This window comes from Amaranthus tricolor, chromosome 17, assembly GCF_026212465.1.
Source record: "Amaranthus tricolor cultivar Red isolate AtriRed21 chromosome 17, ASM2621246v1, whole genome shotgun sequence".
Classification (NCBI taxonomy): Eukaryota; Viridiplantae; Streptophyta; class Magnoliopsida; order Caryophyllales; family Amaranthaceae; genus Amaranthus; species Amaranthus tricolor.
In genome coordinates, this window is record NC_080063.1 from 7679794 (window position 1) to 7706753 (window position 26960).

Sequence of the window (26960 nt, forward strand, 5' to 3'; positions counted from 1 at the left end):
ATTATATAAGTTTATAATTATAGTTGAGTTTTTTGAGATCACACATTTAAATATTGACCGAATAAAATTATACCAAATGGCATCAAATGCTTATTGGTATTGTGGAGGTACTATTTGCATACATAGACATATAAAAAGACGTTCATTGTCTTTATGTTACTTGGAACTTAAGTAATGTATATGAAAGTACAGATATCTTCATCGTGTTATTTGCTCAAGTAAAACAAATAATGTAACATGAACGTTATGTATATACGATGCATTTGCTCATATAATCAGTTGATGTCACATATTCCGCAACATTTGCCTTTTTTACAAACACCATTTCTACACCTAAAAGAAATAAATATAGTAGTTTCTTATTCTGTACTAGTATACATAATGATCCAGTCTTTGCGATGAGAACAACAATAGAGAAACGACAATTGATGTTCTAATATCCTCGTTTGGTGTAATTCATGAAATTCAACTTAACTCATTTAATTTCCTACTTGAAGACCAAAAGACAAGATTCTATCTTTAGTCTCAAGTCTCTGCAGTTTGCACCAACGAACTTAAGTTACCTCAAGGATCAGGCAAGACCCCAAGAACATAATAATTATTTCCTTCCTTCTGAAAGGCTTCTACATTAGAGATTTTGATAGTTTTTATCAAAAGTTATTTAATTTTTTACCTAATGTGTATGTAAAAATATACTTAAATAGAATCTTATTTAAAACGTCTAATTATATACTTTCATATAATATAATTTTTATAATTTTTTATTATACATATTTTAAGATATAAAATGTTCTTAATAACGTATTAGATTGTGTAAAAAATGAAATGTATAAAAAAAATAGAAAAAATATAACATGAACTATATACAAGTAGTTAAAAATCACAATATCCTTCGGGTTTTGTAATAGCTACACTGCTCCCAAAAATCTCGAATGAAGTAATTAAATTAGAAGTGAATTGTTTAAAAAATAAATAAGCATTCAATATTCTAATATAAAGAAGGTAAATGATACACAATACACTCAAATATTCTGATATAAAGAAAATGGCAAAAGGTTTTGATATAAACACAAGGGACAAGAAAGCCTCAAATATTAGAAGCGCCTGATGATAAAAATATTTGTCAATTTTTTACTTCGCCCTAAAAACTTAAAAAAAAAAGATCGACTACTTTGTTTATTTTATATACATTCATAATATAGAGAAACACATGTGTACAACCGAATAATAAATGAAGAAATTAAATAATAATATTAATAATCTTTTAGGATTAAGACTTTGACAGTGTTATTGTAGTAGTAGAGTCTGTTCAACTGCGACAAGCCTAATAATAATACGGGGAAAGTCCAGATTTTCATTGTAGACTATCATTCGGAAGAAGAATATCAAAATCACTGACAGTCCATTCTGCAGTTTCTCTCGTGTTACTAACATATATTTCTGTTCCAACATTAATGGATGACCAAATACGCTTGGCTGGTGTTGTACCTGGATCCTGCACACCACAATATCCAAAGGATCAGGGCGTGTTCGGTGCAGCAGTTGAAGTAGTTGTTAGTGGTTTAGTAAAGCAAAAACACTACTTTTAAAAACATGTCGTTGTTCAGTAAAGTAGTAGTTTAAGTAACACTAAGTGGTGGATCAGTGCATATAGTTGTTTTCGGAACGTTACACCTTGTAGAGTTCCAAAATAAAAAGGTAAGACTTAATATTTTCTCTACATTTTCTTAATAAATGGGTGGGAGCCATTTACCGATATTGGGTAATGAAATGTTGTAGAGACGACTAATTTCATTTGCCTTATGTAAAAGGAGCATTTAATACATTCTTTTAATTTAGACCATAAAAAGTTCTAGCATAAAAATCTGTTAGAGTAAACAGCATATTATGGGCTTCAACTATCAGCTTAAGCTTTTAGTTAAGTTAGTTCCTTGTGGTATCAGAAGCCAACAGGACAAAAGATCACTGAGTTCAAATCTCAACCACTCTTCAAACTCAAATGGAATATTTCACACCAAATATGAGGAGGGCCTGTGTGTTACATCCACACTTCTAGCCTAAAGGGCACTCATGTGAGGGAGCATGTTAGAGTATATAACATATCCCAGGGCCTTAGCTGATCGCTTTTGATTGGGTTGGTTTCTTGACAGAATCAAGCAATGTCATTATTTCCAAAACAAAGATGTAATACATAGGAACAAAGAAAAGTAAAACAACACAACAATAGCAATAATGTTTCAAGATAATGACTGAAATAACCTGGTAGAAGTACAAGCGACTAGAAAGAGCGCCAACATCAAGCTCCCAGCTTCTCGAGTCCCCAATCCAACCATCTCCTTGCTTTGCAGGATATCCATGGACAGCCCACTCGGGGTGAGGTAGAAGTTGCACAATTTCCTGTGACTGTGGATTGCTGTAAGGATCACATATATCAACTGGTTTTTCTGCAAAATCGGCATTTCCAGGACCACAATACAGATGATAAGCTGAATATGGAAACCGTGATGTATTACTTCTGTGAATTCGCTCTCCTGTACTACTAATATGATACGGTGGGCATGAGATAAGGTTATCCGGGCGACACCAGCTAGTAGTTTCAGGATTAATGATCATCTCGGAGTATCGGGTTACATCTGTTAAGACGTCACCATCACACGGAACTCCATTATTCTTCCAGCAACCTCCAATATCAATGAGATAGAATTGACTATTTGAGCCACCACCGCGTTTGATGTCAAGTGTCAATTTTGCTTTGAATTTAGGTGATTCGAGTTGCTAAAGAAACATACATCATTCGTTAATGTTGCAAGTCGACATTTTAAAGGCAAGCAATAACGAGTAAAAGAGCGATAAATATACCTTTCTAAGCATACCTCTACCCTCGTAATGATAACCTCCATTAAACCCTCGGTTTGAGTCAGCTCTCAAGTACAACATAAGCCAAGGATACTTGGTAGAGGTCGTTAACTTGTTCGAGATAACCCAACTTCCACTAGTCAAATTCTTTTCCCACGTAACCGAGAAATAAGAGTTGTTTCCTATATCTTTACTCAAGTCAGCATCTAGATCGTAGGAGCCGTAAAACCCTCCACTCAATGATGCCACATGCTGCCTGTTGTAGACGAGTCTTGATCGATTATGATAAACAAGAGGTTGGTTCATGCATCCTTTCCCAAAACACGGAAAATTTCGCTTGGTTTCTATTTTAGAGACCTTTTTGCCGTTTTCAGGACATAGTGTAGTATTTTTGTCGAAATTTCCATTCTTAAGCATGACCATCCAAAAATGCCACGGGCCTTCGGAATCAGACACTTCACACAATGAAGCAAGATACAACTCTTTTTCGACTGCATAAAGATCAGGATCGGCATAAGGTTGAAAACCAGGAACAGGGAAGTTTTTACCTGCCCTCAATCTGTTGTCAGAGTCATTTACTTTGTGGTGCACTTTGCACCCATCTTCTTTGCTCATGAAATACGCATTTGTTACCTCTGGAGAAACGATATAGGCAACCGAAACTTTTTAAGCACATATTAAAAACACTAAAAGTGCAAAGAGCCAACCAACATTTCAAGATGGAACTTCATAAAGATGAAAAAGTTTCAGATTGATAAATATGTTCTTTAAAGCATGACAAGAATAAAGATCAACATCCAAGAGTTGAAATCATTTCATCAACAAAAGATCACTAAAATATCATGTTTTGCATGTAGAAGTACCATCAATTAAACTAAACCATAATCATGCTCAAAAAAACATTCATGATATACTCTAATCAAACTAAAAACAATTTCCCGGTTGCACATAGTGCAAACAGAAGGTCTATTCGTATCATATAAGCCATATCGTAAAGGTTTTCAAATTTACCGAACAAATACTACTCGCATCGTAAATGTGTAAAAACTGCGTTTTACGCAGCTTCAAGCGACATGTCATGGTTAAGGCAAATATTCCGCATTACCCCATTACCATATTGCCGTGTGCGTTACTGTAATCGCGACCATTAGCATATTTTTGCACTATGGTTGCACATCATTTAACATGTTCAATTGGAAAATGGCTCATTAATTTTACTGAATTTAAATAGGAGTACACATCTTCTGACGGCATGGAAGATGTAGGAGTTGGGTCATAATTTTTCTCTTGGAACAGTCCTATTCCAAGAATGGACATCTAGAAATAAAGCTTATATTGGTCATATAAGCAAACAAACTCAATTAAAATATCAAAATTCAACAGCGATTAAAGTGAAATGTATAATCGACTCTCAAATAAGTGTTATGTGATATCTCAAAAAAAAAAAAAAAAAGTGTGATGTATACTCTTACTCTCTTCTTTAGGTGTTTCCTCTTTACTTTCTACTTCAATTTCTCCATGACATAGCATAACATAGCATAACATAGCATCATGCTAATTAAGTTAGCAATTACACTAATTCTCAAATGAAACGATCTCATGGTGACACCATTGGGCTGGCGATCTAAAAGTGACAAATTTTAACCTTAGTCTTAAATTATCACTTCTAACCTTTAAAAGTGATACTTATAATCTTAAAATAATCAATTAGAATCTTAAAGTGGTCAATGAGGGAAGTGGGCCAATTGTATGAGCTTGTCATTAAGACGAGACGGTTTTATACAAAACAAATTGTACCATTTAACATAAAAGAGCAGGAACAAACATCTTCTACCATAAGAAACCCCAAACCCTGAGTACAAATTCAATACTACAATCCAGCAAATAATTAGCATAAAATTTGATTTAAAACAGTAAAATGAACTGAGAATCAGAATAAGAAAAATCTAAGTATATACCTTGAATGTTGGGGCAGTACAAATCAGTGCAATCAGCAAGCCTAGGGCTGCCCATATGAGGTGCTTCAAAACCGACTTCATTGCAAAAATTCCAAGCTTCAAATGCAATTCTAACATTTGGGTTTTTCATTCCCGGATCACCAACCGCAGAAATGAAGGTTTCATTTGCATTAGAAAAACTCCATAGATGAAGCAGGATAGAGAGTGGTAACACAAGTGATGGAGACATGTCTTAAACTGTTGATTTTTGGGGAAAAATCAAAATCAATCAGACTCTTCTTCTCCTGTTTGTTTTCTTTGCCTCCATTTTGATTATTGAGTGAATGGTATTCATATTGCCCATTAAGGCAAGCAATGAAGTTAGGAGTATCTTAAAATTCTTGATTGAAGTGCTGATTTTACCGTAATCTTCTTGTTAGAGGAAAGCGACTACATCTTTATCTTTGTAGAAGTATATACTTCCTCCCTCCAACAAAAATGCTATTATTTATTCATCGCTTTTATAATTAGTTTTTAATTTATCTGATAAAACTTAGTCGATTGTAATTTTGTTTGATTTTTCTCATTATAAAGATTAAGGAATTGAATTAGTACATTGAACTACGTAAAAAAGTAAATGTTATAAGTAAATTGGAATAGATGAAGTATATAATAAACTAAAGTAAAATCAAAACACAAACCACTTCATTAGTCAATTTTTCAAACAAATTCTTGTGCGAGATTGTCTCTTTGAGAGACTATCTCTAATTGGGCTAACATAAAAAAGGAAATATATAGAGTAAGTTGCTCTGTAGACATTAAGAATATAGTAAGTAGGCATTTTGAATATTGTAAGTACTTAAGTTATTACTCGGTGGGCATTAAGTATATTGTAAGTAGACATTAAAGATATTGTAGTAGGCAATATCGCAAGTATGACTAGTAGGCTAAGTTTCTCTGTAGGCATTAAGAATATTGTAAGTAGTCATTTTACATACATTTTCGGTGGACATTAAGTATATTGTAAGTAAGCATAAAGGATACCGTAAGTGGACATTAAGGATTAATGTGCTGGGCTTGAGAGATGTATCTCAAAGAAACAGTCTCTTAGAAGACCAGTTGAGATATCTTAATGATCGTAAGTGATTATTTTAGGATTATAAATAATGAATTGAAAACTTTAATATGATTGTAAGTATGTTTAATGTTCTTCTAAGGGATCACTTTGATACTATCAAGATACATTAGGTCTGCCTAACAAAAATAGTCTTATTGTAAAACTATCTAATTTGAGAATTTGTCAAACGCAAAACCAAAAGAAAATCCGAAGGACAAATGATTTATATACTTCATAATATCCACCTTTTTAAGAGTGTCTTATAATGAAAATGTCTCAAATGGGAATTTAGACTACTCAATAAGTTTTATATGAGATCATTTATCGTGAAAAAAGTTCATATAATTATTTCATTTTCTAATTAGTGATCACTTTAATATTATAATTGGTCACTTTAAAATGTAAATAATCAGTTCAAGGTTATAAGTAATCACTTTAAGGTTATAATTAGTCATTTCAATGTTATAATTAGTCACTTCAAGTTTGTAGGTGATTATTAAGGTTCAGGGCCGGCTCTGATTGTAGGCCCAAAGGGCAATTGCCCAGGGCCCAAAATTTCAAAGTAGAAATTCAGTATTAAAAGTGTAACACCCCTGAATTTCAGACTCCTTAAAGAAACCAAAACCTTAAATGCCTTAGATTAGTTTAATGTTTTTATTTTGTTAAGTGCTCTACCACATGTTCGCTTTTTAGAAGAAATGCTGCCGAAATTTCCACTCACCTTTTTAAAGTTAATATTTAACATTTATTTGAATTCTTTTCCTTTTCTTTTATGTATTATCCGAATTTCCTCCCATCCTTTACGGTTTTAATTTTTATTTCCAACCCCTTAAACGAAACCAAAAATCATAAAGGAAGGGAGGAAATTCGGGTGTAACAAAAAGGCCCCTATAAAGTATCTATTCTTGGAAATCAATTCTTGGGATTAAATGGGTAACTAAACTTTAGAGAAGGTAATTAAATGAGTAATCAATTCTTCCCATCTTTATCTTTGTAATATGAAAGGATTTTCAATGGTTAATCCTCAAAATTGTTCATCTCCAATTCCAAGTTGCACAAGGTTAATAGGATTATAAGGTACTAATTAATAAGAACGATTTGCCTATATAGTGTTAATAAAGAAAAAAATTTTTACTTTGGTGTTCTTTAAAAAAATTTCTCTAAGTAGTGTTCATGTAGGTGAGGTTTAACACTAAGCTACTTTATTTTTGGTTTGGAACTTCCAAACCACAATGTAAACAATTGTAGAAATATTTTTTTTTGAGAGATTGAAGAATATTTGAAAGTATCTTTAATTTGCGATGAAAAAAGTAAAATCACTTCTTTTTATATTCTTATAGCTAGCTACAAATACTTGATGCATTTGAGGCTTGGATCGATTTAAGTAAACTAACAGTAAAAACTAAAGAAGAAAAGCTATAATGAACATTTGGATATAATATTATTGTTTGATGTTGACTTATTTTTTTTAAAAAAATTTGTTAATAACAATTTTAACTATGTCTAGTCAATTCAAAATAATTCTTAGTATTGGTCAATTCAAAACTATCCTTACAATTGGTGTATCCTTCTCATAAGACTTAATTTTTTTTGCATCTTTTCAAAATGCTCCCGATTATTATAATAGAAAAATAATTGGAATTATTTAAATTAGAAAACTACTTAACGTCGTCCTAAATATTTTATTTATGCAATCCTAACTATTTTTTTAAATTCTCTTAACTCATTTAATTATATGTTATTTTAAACATATCTAAAGGAGAAAGCTAACTTTTAATCTTTTGTTGCGATTGTGTATCTATATTATTGTATTATAATTAATTTTAAGTATCACATGTTATATGATGTTTATACCAATTACTTTGTTGGTCTCATTTTTAAGTTTAAAGTTTCCAAATCAAAATAAGATATATTGATTAAATTTCTTTTCTCTATACAAACTATTTTAGAAAATAATTTAATGAGGACTAGAGAATGTATTGTTTTCTTTTCTAATTCTACGAAGACTCCAAACCAAAATTAGAATAGCTTAGTAATATAAACATCATTTTGAAAAATATTTTTAAATGAGCACCATAGTAAATTTTTTTTTTTTTTTAACTTCGTTTAGGCAAATCATTCAATTAATAAGGAAAATGCTATAAGTTGGGTTTGGTAAATTATGGGGGGTTGAAAAGAGTGTTAGTAGTCACGGGGGGTTTAGTACTAATTGATATCTACCTTTTAAAAAGTGTCCTCCGATGAATTGGTCATAAATGAGAATTTGAACTAATTAACAAGTCTTGTATGAAACTGTTTTACCAATAATTATGAGATAAATTTATATAATTATTTCATTATTTAATTAGTAATCACTTTGTAGTTATATCAATTTAAGAATATAAGTGAATAATTAACCTCTTTAATGTTATAATTAGTGATTTCAAATTTATATAAGTGATCACTAAAGTTATAAGTGATACTTTTAAGGAATATTCTATATGGTAAACATTAATTATGGCAAAAGGCGAGTGATAGCAATTCTTAAATTTTTTTTCTACAAAATAGCACTCATGTCTTGGAAAATTAACTACAGTAATATTATGAAGGTAAAAACGTCTAGTTTCCATTAAGTTTTGATAAAAGTCATAAATGCCTCTAATATAAATCCCAAATTTTTTTCTACAAAATAACACTCAACTCTTGAAAAATTAACTACGATAACATTTTCGTTTAGTTTAATTTCTATTAAATTGGACTTTGCATTTGAAAAATTAATCACAATACTTATCATAATAACAAAAAGAAGAAAATTAATCAAAATAACTGGCTAAAAAACATGTCTTCAAAATAAAATAATAATCTCCTTATCAATCGGCATCGTCTTTTTCATACCACTATATTCTTTTTTTTTATCTCGTTTAAAAATTTACTACAAATACAAGCATGCCCTGCTAAGGACGATAAATGAACTAATGTAAGAGGTGATTGGCAAATGCAATGTGGGTAGGGGTGATATCATCATCATTTTCATCATGATCATGATCATGATAAGATGGTCGAGAAAGACATAAAAGGTCAAGACTATGTGAAGACAAAGGTGTAGAAGTGTCGGCAACAGCAGTGAAGTCAGGTGTTGTATTAAGAAGATGATGTTGATGATGATGATGATGATGTTGAGGATGATGCATGACTACTTCATAACCATCATTGCTTATTTGTTGTTGTTGTTGAGAGTTTTGAAGAGCATTAGCGATTGCCATACGGCTACTTACTACTTGGTTCTGTACCATTGTTAACTCTGCTTGTATGCTTGCTACCTGCAAATATAGTACTTATTACGGTCAGTTGAACGAGTTTTGAGTCGGGTCACTTTTTAGGGAATTATTTTCGAATTGAGTTCAGGTTGGACCAAAAATTATTTTAAAAATGTATTTTATCATCAATTTATACCCGAAAACATATACTAATTTTTTATATTATAAGAAACTACTCCATCTGTTTTTATTTCTTCTTCATATTCATTTTTTGCGCGGATTCCCAATGCAAACTTAAAAGTCAAATAATTTTAATTGTGAGTCTTTAAAAATTCTAAAAAGTTGATATTTAGAAAATATATATTTAGACGAATCTATCAAGATCGAACATGAATATGTTTTTCCATATAGATCGATGAGAAATCATAATCAAAGTTTGACGTAAGAACATATGAAAACGGAGAGAGCATATTCTTATAAAAAGACCAATATATCGATAATAAGGCTATGATAAAAAATGGTTAAGAATACAAAAATTGACTAAAAATATATTGGGTCTCGACTAAAATGATGGCGTGAAACTGTGATAAAAGCTTAGGAAAACAGGTGCAAACCGTAACGACATCTAATGTGACAACATGAGTTTAAATCTCACTCACTTCATCACATCCAGTGAAATATTTTATTGTCAAGTATAAAAATGTGCGTATATTGCATCTATACTTTTAACTTAAAGATTTTAATGTGAAAAAACCTAATAAGAAAACATTACACATGTCATACGAAAAAAGTTCAATTTGTTGATTGAACTATGGGAGGCATAATTCTAGGTTAGGCTGTAAACATTTGCTACTACTGCATAAAATTTACCGTTTGTTTTTTCATTCGAGCCATGAGGATTATTAGCAGTTAATTAGAAAAAAGCATGATCAAAGTAAATCTTTGAATAGATCATGTTGTTTGGAATTCTGAAATGTAGACATCTTATTGTACTTATCCATACAAAATATATTTTTTTTTTTTTTTTAAATTTTTTTTTTTGACTTGGGTTGCTTGTGCCTTTCCCAAAATAGCATTCATTGATGCAATAGTATCAACATTGTAGAACGTATGTCTTTATTTTTTGTTTGCATTTTCATTTTCATTGATTATTAATATCTTAAATTATATTATAATTCATGTTATAAAATAATATTAATTAATTGTCGGAAAAATATTTTTATATAATAATAATCTTTTAAATTAGTTATAACAATATAATATTCAACTTAATAATTATCAAAGCTCTCAAAATTTAAAGTAATTAAACAATAAGGAAGTCACCTAATAAATCGTTTTAATAAGTAATCCATGTGTTTCACTTAATTAGTTTGCCATAAGTACTATTTTTCTGTTAGATAATTGATTGATGTTTGGTTTTAAGGATGATAAAAGACAAATAGTTGAAACATACATTTAAATGAAAGTTGATGAAAGATACTATGTTATTTTTTAACACAAATTCGTAAATAAGAAGGTTTTATGGTGAAATCATTTTTATTGAGCTAACTCAACTCATGTATATTTAGTGTGTTAAAGTGATCATCTACGATTTTAAAGTGATCAATTAAAAAATAAACTAACTATATGAGTCCGTCTCATAGTGAAACGAGTTATTCTTTAAAACAGGAAATAAAGTAATTTTCAAATGAACGGATGAAACATTAAAATATAGCAATTTTGACGTAACAGGTAATTATATTAATTTATGAAGTCTTATTTAATCTCTTCACTCTTTTTCAATTATTTTTAAGTTAAAGTGTTACAAGTAAAAAGAAATGAAAAAAAAGTCCAACGTACATGTAGTTATTTTACGTAAAACTAAGCTTGTAGGAAGAATCAAATCACCTGTTGTTGTAAGGCAAGAATGGTAGATACACAACCATAAACCGGGTCGGAAAGCCTCGCTTGAGCCTCATATGAGATAGTGAGTACCGCGTCATGTCTCCGGTTCATAGGAATATGTAGCAACAATTTGGACACGTTACTAGCGCCAAACACTTTATGAATAGCCGCAAAGCGGGCTGCCCCTTGGTCCGACCCAAAATGAGGTGCAAATATGCACCCGCTAGTACATTTCCGCCTTAGGAACTTGCAAGCCCCACAAGGAGCTATAGCTCCTACTACTAACGGCCCCACCTGTTCACCCGATTTAGAAAAGGCTCGTTTTCCAAGGCCATCTTTTCGTTGCCGGCTATTGTCTCCATAATTGTCTGACATGTGAAGAAATCAGCTCAACTAAAAGTATAAGTCGATGATTAATTAAAGCGAACGAAATGAAAGGGTTGATGGATTAAGGTTTTGGGAAGGAAGGTGTTTATAAGGGGAAAGAGGTCCACGTTTGTTTCATGAATAGGATTATGAGGTACTAATTAATAAGGAAAATGATATAAGTTGGGTTTGGTAAATTATGGGGGGTTGAAAAGAGTGTTAGTAGTCATTTTTAGTGTGAAAATCACGTGCAAAGGGGGTGAGAAGGGTTTATTTTATTTTTAAAATACAAAAACTTGATTTTGGTGTGAATTATATATGATATTTATAATTTAAGATATTAATTGGGTAGCTAGCTACGATTGTATCAACTAACGTTGTGTTGAAATGAGGTAATAAGCCTTGTTGAGGTAGGCACAAGATTTGTGCTTCCCGTGGCGTGTGGGAGATGATGGTAACTTGACCTTACCAATTACACATTTATATGGTATGTTTTATTATAAAATTTATTAAATAAATTTATTTTTTATTTGGTTTTGTTACATTTTTAAAGTTCATATGAATTTTGAAATTAACACTTTAGGAAAAATGGTTTTGGTTGGGCTCAATTTTGCCTCTTTTCATATTAATAGACCGAACTTTGCAAATATTAATCGACGGGTTGAACTTTAGGGGTAGTTTTTTATTGGATATTTTTACTCATTACCTGAATAACTGAATAATTTTTTAAAAAGCTTTTTTAATCAAAAATGATAATGAAAAAAAAAAAAAGAAAAAACTTGATAAATTACCACTCTTCTTTTTCTCTTGCCCCAGAAAAATCCAGCCACCTTCCCTATTCCCTTCCCATGTCCTAACCACCCAAAAAAACCCAGCCACCCCCTCCCCAACTTCGTTTTTTTCGATGAAATACTATTCATCCCATCCCTAACAAATGGTGATTTAATTCATCTTCTTCATCAACTACTCATCTCTAAAAAGCTGCAAGTTAAGCCATTTACGATAGAAGTTGGTTTGCATCAGGGATTGGCCATAAGCCTTATCCAATTCACTATGATACTTGATGAATTGTTAAAATCTATTCGTAAAAGTGTTCCTTGAATCGCTATTCATAGCGGATACTAGTTAGCGAACAAATCAATGCAAGACTAGAAATTGAAGGGAAACCATAGAAGCAAAACAACTATAAATAAGTCGTGCAAAAATGCAATTTTAGCGGGGAAGATAAGTGGGAGAAATTATAGTAACCATCGGAGAAAATGTTGTTGCGCAAACGACAAAATTGAAATATTTAGGATCAATAATCTAGAGTAATGGAGAAATTGGTTAAGATGTATGCATCCAGTTCAAATTGGATGGCTTGAATAGAGAGCAACCACTAGGATGTTGTGTGATAGACGAATCCAAATAGATTAAGAGGTAAATATTACGGCGGAAGCGTGGAGAAACCAAGATGATTTAGATAACAAAAATCAGGTTTTGAGAGAGAAGTTAGGAGTTGCACCTATCTTTGCAAACATGTGTGATAGTAAATTAAGATGGTTTGAACATGTGCATAAAAAGACAACCGACGCGCCTGTGGGAAGAGTGGAGAAAATCATCGTTGATGGGAAGCAAAGTTGCGGTACACCTAAAAAAACGTATTAGGAGGAGCAAGTTAAAAATGACATGAAGGAGTTGCACTTCTTAGAGGACATGACTAGTTACAAAACTAGTTGGAGATACTGTTGTCGAGTCCTAGACCATCGATAGTTATCTTTGCCTTGTTTATTATTTGGACCTTTATGATTTTTTATATTTCCTGGTTTATATTTTTATCCTTTATCCTTGTATTGTCTTGTTATGTCTTTTCTGATTGTCGTCTTGTCTGGTCATGTATGATCATGATGGCTCATAAAATGCTCAAAAAACAGAGAATTCAAAAATTTGTTGATAAATAACGTCAATTAGAGCATGGCTTTATTTTACGTTTAGATTTGGCAAAAGAGCTAACTCTCTAATTTTCTTTCTCATCATGTTTAGTCCCTTTTCAACCCTATTATAACTTATATACTCATTAAATTGGTCCGCAAGATTTGAATAACCGAATCTCAATTAATGCAGTAGTGTACCTTAGAATTAGAGACTCACATCAATTTTTAAGGAACATAGAATCTAACATTAAAATTTTATCTATCGATAAATAACGAAATGGAAACTTATGTAGTTAAATACTCTTATGTTTTTAGCCAAATAGTTTACTGGACATGTTTAGCTTATTTTGACATAAATAAAATATTTGGTGGTTAAACCATCTTATGCTAGTGTTTAGTTTATTACTTGGTTAAAAAAGCTTGTTGTTATGAATCAATTAATTTTTATTAAAACGTTTTTAAATTTAAAATCAGCTACGTCTGCATTATTTATTTACCAAAAAAATCTAAAACTATTCAAATTAGCTTTTGCAAGCTTTATCCAAGCCGATCATCAATGGTCTAAATTAAGAATCAAGTTGGTTCCATTTCCAATCAAGGGCCTACAAGAGACTATCACGACGAATGTGGAGTATATATATATTTTTTTTACCTTAAAAAATCAATGCATCTTTTTATTCTTGAAATATGTGAACCTTAAAAATCCCAGGTTTTTCATGATCCCCAAACGCGGTGGGCCCTTCTATTATATACTCCATCTGTTTTTGGCCCCCCTTTAAAATTATTTTATTGTTATTTATATTACTCCATAATTTTATTTTTTTATAATTCTCATCGGTACATTAATACCTTTTCAACTTGTCTATACATTTTGCATTAAGCACTTGGTAATATAATATATTTTTCTATTTTTATTTACCATTTTTCTTTAAGATTTACTTTGTTTGTAATTGAAGCTATTTTATTGAAAAAAAAAAATAACGTGTATATTTTTGCCCTTTAGACATTGCTTCATTTACTCACTAGATAAACAACTCATTACTGACAAATATTAGAAAATCAAACATACATCAACAACAATTACTACTCTTTTTATCTCTTTTAGTTGCAACAAAAAAATTTTACATTAAAAACATGATAATATTTTCAAAAGAAAATTGAAACATATAATTAAACATATAAAAAAAATTAAAACAAAATAAAAAAAAATAGACTAAAATTATTTTTTTTTAAATGAAAATGAATAAAAAAAGACTAAAAAGGAAGATAGAGATACGTGAGCACGAGTATATTTTGTTTCTCAATTCAACCAAGTTTTTTCGTTCATCTTCAGCCGCGAATTTCGTTGGTTTCCACCATTTTCAAGTCTCAAAACTTTTTTACTTCCCTTCACTTTGTTCCAGTCAAGTAGCAAATTCACTTGGAATTCAATATTTTTTGGTTTAGGTCACTCTGATTCAAGCATTTCATCAAGCATAAAAATGGCGTCTCTAAATTCACTTCCTTTTATGATTGAAACAAGGTGTTCACTTCATACATCAAGTGGATCTAATCCCCTTTCAAATCAACGCAGAAAGCCTTTAGATTGTGGTAGTTTTCTTAAATTTATGGACCATAATAGTAATACGCTATCATCTTTGTGCTGTGTAAAATTAGTGAGTGGTTCTAGAAGAATTGATTCGTGGAGAAATACTTCTTTGAAGGCAACTGAAAATGAGTCAAGTGAAAGTGAAGATAACAGAGAAGCTGAAGATGCTATTCAGGCTACCATTGACAAGAGCAGTAAGGTTTTAGCTATGCAGAAAGAGCTTCTTAAACAGGTAAATGGTTAGGCATTAGCTTCTGTATTTGTTTCTGTTTCAGCTGATTTCAAGTTCAACTGCTCGCAATAGGTCTTTTTTTTGCTATTCAGCTAATTTGCAGTGTTTCCGCATCCTATTTTATGTAGCTTGATTATGATGAATGTTTGATTGTGGATGAATTGTGTATTTCTGCATTTGGTTTTGTGCCCCAAAAAATTATGAGATTAGGGAAATGGAGTTTAATTTTATTGTTCAGATGGTAGGAAATCGAAACTAATGGAGAAGAATAATCTACGAGGACAACTCATCTGTTGGTTCATTTTGCCGATCCTAATCTTTTGGGACTAAGAATTTGACATTGTTGTGTGATGGGGATTTGAGAATGAAGGTAAGTGGCTAGACGTCTAAAACTAATTTACACTCATTAGCAACTTACTAATTCTCCTAGCATGCTTTGGAAGGGGCCAAAACCCTACCAATTTACAAGAGCAGGTTACAATTGACAATTAGCAACTTACTAGTTTAATCATGCAGAAAGACCCCAATAAACTTTGATCAAACTAAGGTTAGTGGTTAGAACTAATTTACACTCATTAGCAACTTAATTCTCCTAGCATGATTAGTCAGAGTCAATTGGTGTTTAAGATGATTTTCACAGGATAGTGAGCATTTGATGATTCAGTTTGATGTAGGATTAGAATCACGAAATATAGCTAGATGGTTGTAAGTTGCTTTAGCTTTTAATGGAATTTCTTGATTATCTTTTTAGTGTCAATTCGTTTCTTTGAACAACTTTTTTTTGTTGTGAATTAACATTATACGCGGAGTTTAAAACTTATTTCCCTGGCTTTGACTGCTTGTTTTTAATTTCACTCCTTCGTCCCGAAGAGACTTTCCTTAACTCCTTATGTTGGTTTTATGAGGATAATGGATGATGGGCGGACACATGGGGATTCGAGAAAACCAAAGAGGGAGTAAGTATTTGATTGGAGGATAACATGTGAGATGAGGTAAATAAAGAGGGTGAGTGAGGAAAATGACTGTGGTGCAGTGATAAATTGATGCGCTACTACTTTTCGCCATTTTGAATTTCTTCGATGCGTCAAGCAAAGATGCTAGTGTCTTTTTTCTCCTATTCTAATGACACATTTTTTTCCCACATTGTGCATATGCACTAATCGTTTTAATTTGGGGGCTTCAACATTCAAAGTATTTTTCGCACTTAAAGAGTTCAAATTTTTGTACTTTTACTCATTGCTAGTTTGAGAGATCTTTTTCATCCTTTGTTTTGTTGCATCTTAATTTTGTCTCTCTTTATAAAGATAATCAAACGAAGAGCACAACTTTTCTTGTCTTTAAATGGAAAACATACAATATTTTGAAAATAAAATCATGTGTTAGTGGAAGGTGACTTATATCAAGACGGAGAAAGCACACAAACCTACGACTGAACTACAATTACCCAATACAACTATATGATGAGAAGTCTGTTGCTTCTGTAAACCCTTGTAAAGATGGAGATGGTTTTTCTTGTGGATCTCACAAAGTTTTACACTATCTTTGATTTACCCATCATTCTCCTTTACTCACACGTGGTACAAGAAGAAAAAAAGGTGGACAACTGATTCTTAGATGGCCATTATGATTTTAAAATTCAATCTTAGCTATAGTACCAAGAAGAAATATTTGGTGTTTGAAGTAAAAAGAAGAGTTTATGTGTGAATTCTCAGTCTTATGAAATTTATCACGAACGAAGTTAAGGTTACATCCAACCCCTCAAATAGACTAGGTGAGAATTAGAGCTTTAAATAGGGTTGGGCAAGATTAGGTCAAAATTTTAAATGGGTCGGGCGGGTCCAAGCCCGTTTTGACTTGATCCACCTCGATCCATTTAAAAAAGTTCATCCAATGATTTTAAAGTCTGATTTGGTAGTTCGTTGGGTCGACCCGCCTATATATATAATAATGTCATATAATAAAATAAAAAAAAGTGAGAATAGTTATGGCAACCAAGCCAATAATGATGCAACCTGGCCTGACCCTTACATCAAAGCCTGATAGTTACCTGTCCCGTTAATGACCCATTTGAAAGTAATTTGACCCTTGACCCGTTGGGTCTACCCGCTCCATTGAACGCCTCTTGTGGGAACCATTGCATTGGGGTAATGAAATGTTGTTGATATGTGATACATTGGTAACATTAATTGATTAAGGTATTAGGCTACTAGAGTTTTATGTGATTATGTCCTAAAGTGGATGCATATGGCTTGAGCTTCGACCAAAAAATATATGTTTGTTTGTACATGTCACCTTGTTTTAATATTACATAAAGTGTTGAAATGCCTTCATGCTTTCTTATCTTAGTAAGCATTTTGAGGACGTAGACCTTAGTAAGCATTTTGTTGAAAGAGATTTCCTTTTTGCACTGGTTTGCTTATCAGATGAATTTGATGACTTTTGTTTTTAGATTGCTGAAAGGAAGAAACTGATTTCATCAATCAAAAGTAGTATGATCAACCCTGATGATGAGCCATCTACTAAAGATGGTGACAACTCTTCTCCAAATGTTGCTCGTGGTGCAACTAAGACAACTTTTAAAAAGGAGTATGACAGTAGTACAAGTTCTGCTAGAAAAGATGATTCAATTTCTAGCAAGGTTGAGAAAGACCAGCTACAAGGTCCTGTAAATTCAAATGTAGGGAGAAATGAACAAGATAAATCTCCATTGAAAATGCCTAATCTTGAGTCCTCTGTGGTCAAAGAAGTCTTAACTACAAAGAAGGACTCAAATATATCAAATGGAAGCCTCGTTGGAAAAAAGGAAAGGGAAACCACAAGAAGTTTTTCACGTGAAAAAAATGCTAATAGTGTAGATACATCAAAAGGAAAAGATGAAAAGACTATGCTGCCAGGTTTTGCATTAAGTACTTACAAATCTTCTAGTATAAACAATGAAAAGAATAAACAATTGGCAGAATCATCCTTCATGGAGCGGAATGAGCAGGTGAATGATCCTGCGCGTCAACATGAGAAGCTTCCACCTCTTGCTGGAGCAAATGTGATGAATGTAATCTTGGTTGCTGCCGAATGTGCACCATGGTGTAAAACAGGTTTATATTTCCATGAACGACTTTTTCTTAGAGTACCACTACATTATGGAGTTTTGAAACCACTTTTACCTGTAACCCTAGGTGGTCATGACACTTCATCACTTTTGAAACCGCTTTTACCTGTAACCCTAGAATCATGAGGAAGTATTGAGAATTATTCTAAAAAACCAAGAACTTGGTGGTGAAGACACCTTAATATGGAGTTTTGAATGGGACATTCTGTTTGATGTCATTTCCATTTTTTGTGACCCCAAAATCTGCCAGTTATATTCTAAAGCTGCTACGGATGATTCAGTTGTCTGGCATCTTCAATGATGAAGAGCTCAACAATTTCAGACACAAACCTGTTAACTTTCCAGTGTAAAATGAGTGAGGGCAATCACTATGATAGTTATATTTTCTTATTTCTAATTACACTACATGTGAACGAGAAAATCACAAGTCTCTAAATGCTATGTTCTCAACATCGATATATTTGGAAAGCAAAGCTGAATTTGCGGTAAATGAAGAAAACCATATTCACCATGTTGTTTGTTGTTTCTATAATGCGTTTGCGTGTTATTCTTATTCAGAATATTATCAGTCTCCTTTTTAAGTGACCTTTATGTTGCGAAGGTTGACATCTGTCATAACTGGAAGATAAAATGCACTACATCACACCCAAACCCAAACATATTATTCTAGAAAATTTGGCATGCATATAAGAAAAGATGAATAATAAACCATCAAACTTAATGTTGTGGACTTTTGTTCCAATCATTGAGTATTCTTGTTTTAGAAACAAATCCATGCGCTGATGCATCTATCAATAAGAACAAGTTACATTAAATTTTTACTCTCCTTTAGATTATAGTTGCAATACACTGATACAGATGATATCATGCACGTTGGCCTCTACATTGTTCTTTTGTTTATTTATTTTATTTTCTTGGTCAATTAAATTAATTGCTATGAGTTTTTATAGGTGGGCTTGGAGATGTTGCTGGGGCCTTGCCTAAAGCTTTGGCTCGCCGCGGGCATCGTGTAATGGTAAGACAAATGCGCTCTTTTTGTATAAAGTATTTTGTGATTTGCGCGAGAATCTTTCAATATCTTTCTAGAGTTAGACTGTACACAACTAGCAAAGGGATTTTTCTGTACATCAGGATGATTGTGTGAGGCTGTGAGCTATAAACATTGTGCATTCTATCGTTTGGGGCTTTTCATTTCATTTTTTCATTGTGTTCCTTCTATTTTTTTCATTGAAAAAGTACAATTCTCCTGGATATTTCTTTAGATGTTTATTCTTGCTGAGCTACTTTGTTAAAGTTGCTGTTTTATATAAATTCAATCTGCCAGGTTGTCATACCTCGATATGGTGATTATGCTGATTGTCAAGATACAGGTGAAAGGAAAAGATACAAAGTACATGGCCAGGTAAATAATTCAAATTTCATCCTGGAATATTCATCATTTAGCTGCTATGTTTGAACTAAATTCAGCATTCTTGTTACAGGATATGGAAGTATCATATTTCCAAACATATATTGATGGTGTGGATTTTGTATTCATTGACACCCCAATGTTTCGCCATCTTGGGAACGATATATATGGAGGAAGTAGACTGGTATACAAAGTTTTTCTGTTTTGCACTATAATTTCTTTCAGTTGTCTGATATATATTGGCAAGCTTTCCAAGTGATGAAATTAAGTCTTCTACTTCAGTTGCACATCGATTCTGCTGCTCGCTGATGTATACATGATTGTATACAATATTTTTTATGATGTATCGGACAGAGACATCATCAGAAGGTTTTACTTTGAAGCTTGAAAAAAATTTATAGGGCCTATAATTTTCAGTCTGTTTCAGACCAGAGGACATAATACTTTAGAGTGACATCTCCCATATATGATTCATGGCATTTGTCTATCATTCATCTGACTCATGCTGTTTTTTTTAATGCACAAGAATGTTCATAAATGCAGAAAATATGAGGACTACTTAGATATGGAACTTGATGTGTGTTTGAAACTTATACTTTCTTTAGTTGTTTTCTAATCATTTGAATACAGGTAATTGTCTCCCATATTTAGGATTGAATTCCTTCTGTGATTTCTCTTTTAATTATATTCCTGATATTCTTCAATTTTGAAAACAGATAAAAACTAAGGGTTTTTCATGTTTCGGCAGGACATCTTGAAACGTATGATTCTGTTTTGCAAGGCGGCAGTTGAGGTATAATTTCTAGACCTGGACTTTGCACTTCTCTCTTATTTGTTTTGGTTGTAAATTAGGGATACGTAGTACGTACCTCCAAGCTAAAGCTAAAATTTACGGAAAGAAGTCAAAGTGAATCTAGCATAGATATATGAAGGGCCTAATTTTGCTCTCGTCTCTATCATTAACCGTTTTTTATTAATGAGGAAACTTCAGTAGTACATTATAGGGATAATAGATCCCTGGAAAGTTCAGCTATCTAACTACATTAGTATGCTACGGTCTCTTCTACATAGCTCGTTCTAAAATAATGCTGAAAGCAGCCATCTAGGATATCTCAAATTGACCTCTACAACAATAGCTTTTTTTTTTGGAAAAATTGCTAAGAATGATCCAACCTTTTCATGATTTCCCTACAATAATCCCAAGTATTAATTAACCATAAATAAACTCAAGTATTGGATTAGTTGTCTAGTAATAGTGTTGAGTTACCTGTAACCGGCAAACAAATATTAAATCTTTTTTCTCCATTTGTTTCTACATTAAAGTAAATTTCATATAATTAAAAAAAATAAGTTACATTTACTTATCTCTTAGCTAATCTTTTCCATCATCCGCCCACATAAACTCTGTACAATTCTGACTTCATCTTTCACCATCTCAATTAAAGATCCAAGCTTTAAATTTGATGAAGCAAGGTTGCAATTGCTCCCAAGAATGTTGCTAAGGTGGGCATGGGTCAGCATATGGTTTGCATTGCCAGAATGTGGATGATGTAGTGGTCGTTCAGCAAAAAAAATAAAAATAGAATGGAGAGAGGAAGATTGAAACGTAGATGAAAGAGATGTTTAATCTTCTAAAGCTCCATGGTGAATAAACACATTTTAATTCTCAGCATAATTGGTATTGAAAGGTTTTTATAACTCTATTTAGATATTTTGTCTTTTCATCGCAAAATTTGATCGAGGCAAGCTCAATTACAAACTAAAGACTAAATTTTATTTTAGTTTCTCACTTGTTGGGGACATGCCTGCTACTGATTTGTACTCATCCATCAATGAGAGTAAAATGAATGTTGGCTTTCAATAGTGACTTAAAATCCAAAAAGTATTAAGTTAATTTTTTAATTGACTATAAGAAAATTAATGGACATGAACATGGAAGAGATTATTATCAGATTTTAATGGGAAGAAGTTTTGCCTTTCATGATTGTAGAGAGACATAGGTTGTTTATCAAAAGATAAGAGAGAGAAAATACATGGGCAAAAAGTGATTTTAAACTCTATGTACTGGTTTTAATGGAGAACCAAAAGAGATTAGGAAGATGGTGTTTTCAATGGTAAAATGATTTACAATAGCAAGTTAAAACAGTACTAACAATGCTACAGGTTAGATGATCTTATACTTGGGATTATTCATGGTTAATCAATAGTTGAGATTATTGTGGGAAAATCAATAAAAGGTTAGATTATTCTGGGTAATTTTTCCTTTTTTTTTTTAACCAATTTAGGATATCTCAAATTGACTCTTATTTATCATTTTTTTCACACCTGTACAAAATCTTGACAATTTGATCGATATATATTGTTGTAGATAGGTGAGGTAACTTTTTTTCCTAATGAGCTTTGTCTTACATTTGATACTAAGAGGTGACACTTGGGTTGATTGGGTCCACACTCCATATCATGGGCAAGTTCCCTTTTACTCTCACAACCATAAGTTTAATTGCATCTAGGGATGGAAAACTGGACGAACGTTGCAGTACCCTTTCTTTTATACTTATATTCTCCTAAAATGTCCATACCCACTACTTACCCACCATCCATCCCTTTACTAGGGTATATTTCATACCTACGCCTGCCCACATGGATACGTATACAAACCCAACCTCATGGATTAGTTGATTAGGTATATCTATCACGACCATACACGTCTTATAACCGCCCCATCCCCACCCATAAATTCAGAAATTTTAATATATTTTTATGAAAAAAATTCGCTAATATTATATGAATGATATATATTATACATTAATATATTGTGAGTACGAAGTGGGAAATTCTGGAAATGGTGATTGGGTATTGGGTTAAGTGGAACAAGTATAGGGTGCATTGGGCATGTATTAAGCATGTAAGCTATCATACCCACCACCTACTTGGTTTTTCATGCTTAGATCCACTCACTACTCGCTAAATTCATACTCATACATCCCATCTATGGAGGATGCGATACGAAGCTGCTAATCTACCTCCCTAAGTGCATCATTTTGGCGCACACCACAATTTTAAATCAAGAGATTTCATCCATACCTTATATTGCTTTGATTTTAGGAAAGTTTGCATATCTTTGTTCCACTTTGGAACGTGGTACAAAATATCATCTACATCACTATATCACAATTAACCATGTTTGCACTATGAATCGGAAGCTAGATTGCTGATTTTGGTTAGTAAATTCACACACATGAGATGATTCTGGACGTGTAGTTTTAGGAAGATAAATGTCCTTATTTTGGTGTATAGATTACCGCTTTGTGCAACCTTCAATATAAACCATTATATCGTATTTTGGTAGATAAAAACATTGTTTCCATATTGTGTGTTATTTCATTTTAAGAAACATGTCTTAGCAAGATCAATGGTGAATAATGGAAGGAGAATGTCTTCATGGATAGAAACTCTACTGTCTTTTGCTTAGGGTTCTTTGGCAATTCTTTAAGTAATATATGTTTTTATTTTTTGCTGTAGCTAATTTGAGAATTATGTCTTATGCCTCTCTTTAAATAACTTAGATTGTTTTTGGTGATTGAGTTGAATGCAAATTGAATTTTTCAAACATTTTGAGGTTTGTGAGAACGTTCGTGCGATTGATGAGCATTGATATAATAATGAATAAGATTAGAAATACCAACTCGAAAGATAAATATAAATACTAAAATATAATTAAATTAAAGATAAGGTAGTCATACTACTAATATGCTAATTAGCTTTGGATGTGATGGCTTCTTATGTTTCGGTTGCTCGGAGAAAGGCATTTGAGTTGCATTTCTTTTGCTAATTGAACAACTTACCACATTGCAATTGTTAGAAGAATTTTAAATGTGATTAGGATCATTGGCAAAATTTTGGTCAAAAGTTGAAGCGGCAAAGTCCATTATTTTAGACTTTAAATTGAGGTAGAAAGAGTGGGGGACAAAGGTTTGAACTTTGAACTTGTGACCTCCTGATTATAATTATTAATTTTACCACTAGTCTAACCATTATTTATTTATTTATGATATTTGATGGTGTCATTATGGATATTTATTATATTCGGGAAAAACCCGGAGAAACCCCCTTTTGCCTCCTCCTTGTTTTAACACTATTAAGATCCCGATCCGTACAAGATCCTACCATTTTACTATCCAAAAACAAGTGAACGATCTGAATCTTAAATACAATTCTAATGTTCCTAGGATCTTGTGATCCTAATTGGATAAAAATTTGGGTGGTAGAATTAGAACACGATTCTACGATCCTACCATCGAAATTCGAACAATTTGTGTAGTCCTTTTGGAAATTCCTATATACTTGCTTTTGCAATACTATTTTTTTCCTCTCTTTCTATATTATTCTTTGCATTCCCTGCCCTCTTATAACTGTACCAAACATAAGCTTGATTAGTGTTTGTTCTTTCCAGGTTCCTTGGCATGTTCCTTGTGGAGGTGTGTGCTACGGCGATGGAAATTTAGTTTTCATTGCTAATGATTGGCATACTGCACTGCTCCCTGTGTATTTGAAGGCATACTATCGGGACAATGGACTGATGAAGTACACACGATCAGTGCTTGTTATCCACAATATAGCACATCAGGTACCCTGCTAAGTTATTGAGCTTAGCGTTGTAATTAATTGCATGGTATTTCTTGGTAAATACGCTGTTAACAGCTTTTAGCTGGAGACTGTCTTATATTCATCTAAATCAGTAAAAATCTCACCTAAAAACACTTATCACAGACATGTATCATGTGTGAGGGTGATTTCTATAAGGCAAGATATAAAAAGTCGAGATCTGGGTATGGCTTATACACCAATTTAATTCTTGCTGGTCTTTTCCAGGCATTATATACTGTTATTTTTTCAAATATGATGAAGCCTATGGCATCTAGTTTGTCCCCTTTATAAACTTGTCTTTTCACTTTTGGGGATGCTTTAGCTACCCATCTTTTTTCTTCAAAAAAATACAACTTTTTCATCCTAAGCGTTTTCTTCTTTTATGGAAACTTAGACTTTGTCTTTTTGTGAGGTATTGGTTAAATGTCATATACATCACGCGATTACCACCAGAGCCAAGTGAATAGGCAGAGTTTGGTGATTTGGATGTCTGCAACTATACCCTTGTAATAACAAAGTTGTTTCCGATTAACCCTTGATTTGGATAAATATATCAGCTTGTCTGGTTTAGTAATCTTGTATCATGTCTTTTCAATATAGGGTGAATGAAGGTGTACAATCTTTCTATAGTTGAAATATTGGCCCATGAGAGCGTTGTCTGCTCATGGGCAGTAACAAATGCTGTTTGATTAATCTAGTTTTGTGTGTCAAGATTTTTTGAATTATCAACCAATTGATACTTGTCAGGGCCGGGGTCCAGTAGATGACTTCTCTTATGTGGACCTTCCTTCACACTATATTGACTACTTCAAGCTGTATGATCCTGTTGGTGGGGAGCATTTTAATATCTTTGCTGCTGGTCTGAAGGCTGCGGATCGTATTTTGACTGTTAGTCATGGATATGCCTGGGAGTTGAAAACACAGGAGGGTGGTTGGGGTTTACATGAGATCATTAACCAGAATGATTGGAAATTGAAAGGGATAGTGAATGGGATTGATGTGACGGAATGGAACCCACAGTTAGATGTTCATTTACAATCTGATGGTTACACCAACTATTCACTCGAGACACTTAAACCCGGAAAAGCACAGTGCAAGGAGGCTTTGCAGAAGGAACTTGGTTTGCCTGTTCGATCGGACGTTCCATTGATTGGTTTCATTGGGAGGCTAGATGGTCAGAAAGGTGTTGACATCATTGCAGAATCAATTCCCTGGTTAAGCGGCCAAGATGTGCAATTAGTCATGTTAGGTACTGGGAGGCCCGACCTTGAACAGATGCTCCGGCAGTTTGAGAGTCAATACCCGGATAAAATAAGGGGATGGGTTGGGTTTTCTGTGAAGACAGCACATCGGATCACAGCTGGAGCCGATATTTTGCTCATGCCTTCAAAATTTGAGCCTTGTGGGCTTAACCAACTATATGCGATGAATTATGGTACTGTTCCAGTTGTTCATGCTGTTGGTGGACTGAGAGATACTGTCCAACCTTTTGATCCATATAATAACACAGGCCTTGGTTGGACATTCGACCGAGCTGAAGCAAATCGTCTGATTAATGCTTTAGGGAACTGTTTATTGACTTACCATCAGTACAAGGATAGTTGGGTAGGCCTCCAAATACGCGGAATGACACAAGATCTTAGTTGGGACCATGCTGCGGAGCTTTATGAGGAAGTCCTCGTTGCTGCGAAGTACCAATGGTGATCTACCATTACACTAAGTTGGCGCAAAAGTCTATTCATTCTACTATAAGAAGGAACTTGAATATGGGTCTGTTAAGTAAATAGGTTGAAGTCAAGATGTGAGCTTCTTGCATTTCTCTGATTGCTGCTTTGAGTGTAATCTCATTCGGTGACACTTTAAAATTGTACATGATAGCGGCGTCAAGCAACAAATGCAAGGAGCGTTTTGTGGAAGAATAATATCACTATATAGAACATTATACAGTCAATCGTGCTCGTTCTTTTGAGTTGTTTTCATCGTTATCCTTTGAATAACAACTTATAGAATGTCGATGAATGGCACTTTGCTGCCTAATAATATTTTGCGCGGAGACATTGTAAAAGGGAAAACTAGATTGTTTTGCTTCCCCACGACTTGATCACAATGCTTTAAGTCAATCGTATCATAAAGGTAGATGTGCAGTCACCAATGGATGTCAGTTGTCAATGCAATTGCAATATGAATACTCTACCATTCCATTGAATTGCAACATTTGTATTTTAAAGTGAGTAACTTTTGTATAGTAAATATAGCAAATTTAATGGAACAGTAAATATAGCAAATTTGATGAAACAAATGAAGTATTCTTTATCGCAACTCCGGGCAAGTAGCCTTTTTGTATTAACAACAACCAACGATGGTGGAGCATTCAATTCACTCTTTATCTCTACTTCACTTAAACGTTAAATGACATTCCATGAAAAACTAGTAGCCTTATGTTTATTCACTTTGCAGGCCATAACCTCGTTAATGAGACCAAAGGGTAATTCAAACAGCTTACAAAATTCTTCTAAGAATTTGCTCTTACAACTACAATTAGAACTCCAAATGAAACAGTTTGATGTCGTTTATGTTGAACATTTTAAACATACTCGTAACCTCAAACAAAATACCATGGTTTTAGACAACAAACTCGTGACTAGGAAATCGAATACCCCACCTTTGATT

General features: G+C 32.9%; 3 protein-coding genes across 3 annotated transcripts; 1 reads left to right on the forward strand and 2 right to left on the reverse strand.

Annotated features, from left to right (window-relative positions):
* Positions 1 to 973: 973 nt before the first annotated feature.
* LOC130804501 (uncharacterized) lies at positions 974 to 5248 on the reverse strand. Its single transcript, XM_057668958.1, has 4 exons — positions 4815 to 5248; positions 2860 to 3491; positions 2260 to 2775; positions 974 to 1495 (listed from the first exon to the last, which is right to left on the reverse strand). Exons 1-4 carry the CDS (start codon positions 5041 to 5043, stop codon positions 1355 to 1357), a joined length of 1518 nt encoding a protein of 505 aa, XP_057524941.1. The 5' UTR covers positions 5044 to 5248; the 3' UTR covers positions 974 to 1354.
* A 3490-nt stretch (positions 5249 to 8738) lies between these two features.
* Positions 8739 to 11513, reverse strand: LOC130804502 (LOB domain-containing protein 20). Its single transcript, XM_057668959.1, has 2 exons — positions 11034 to 11513; positions 8739 to 9209 (listed from the first exon to the last, which is right to left on the reverse strand). The coding sequence occupies exons 1-2, from the start codon at positions 11403 to 11405 to the stop codon at positions 8862 to 8864; spliced, it is 720 nt and encodes a 239-aa protein (XP_057524942.1). The 5' UTR covers positions 11406 to 11513; the 3' UTR covers positions 8739 to 8861.
* Positions 11514 to 14586: 3073 nt separating this feature from the next.
* LOC130804503 (granule-bound starch synthase 2, chloroplastic/amyloplastic-like) lies at positions 14587 to 26609 on the forward strand. The gene is made up of 8 exons (XM_057668960.1): positions 14587 to 15129; positions 17579 to 18221; positions 19186 to 19250; positions 19560 to 19637; positions 19717 to 19827; positions 20392 to 20436; positions 24097 to 24270; positions 25038 to 26609. The coding sequence occupies exons 1-8, from the start codon at positions 14791 to 14793 to the stop codon at positions 25992 to 25994; spliced, it is 2412 nt and encodes an 803-aa protein (XP_057524943.1). The 5' UTR covers positions 14587 to 14790; the 3' UTR covers positions 25995 to 26609.
* Positions 26610 to 26960: the final 351 nt, after the last annotated feature.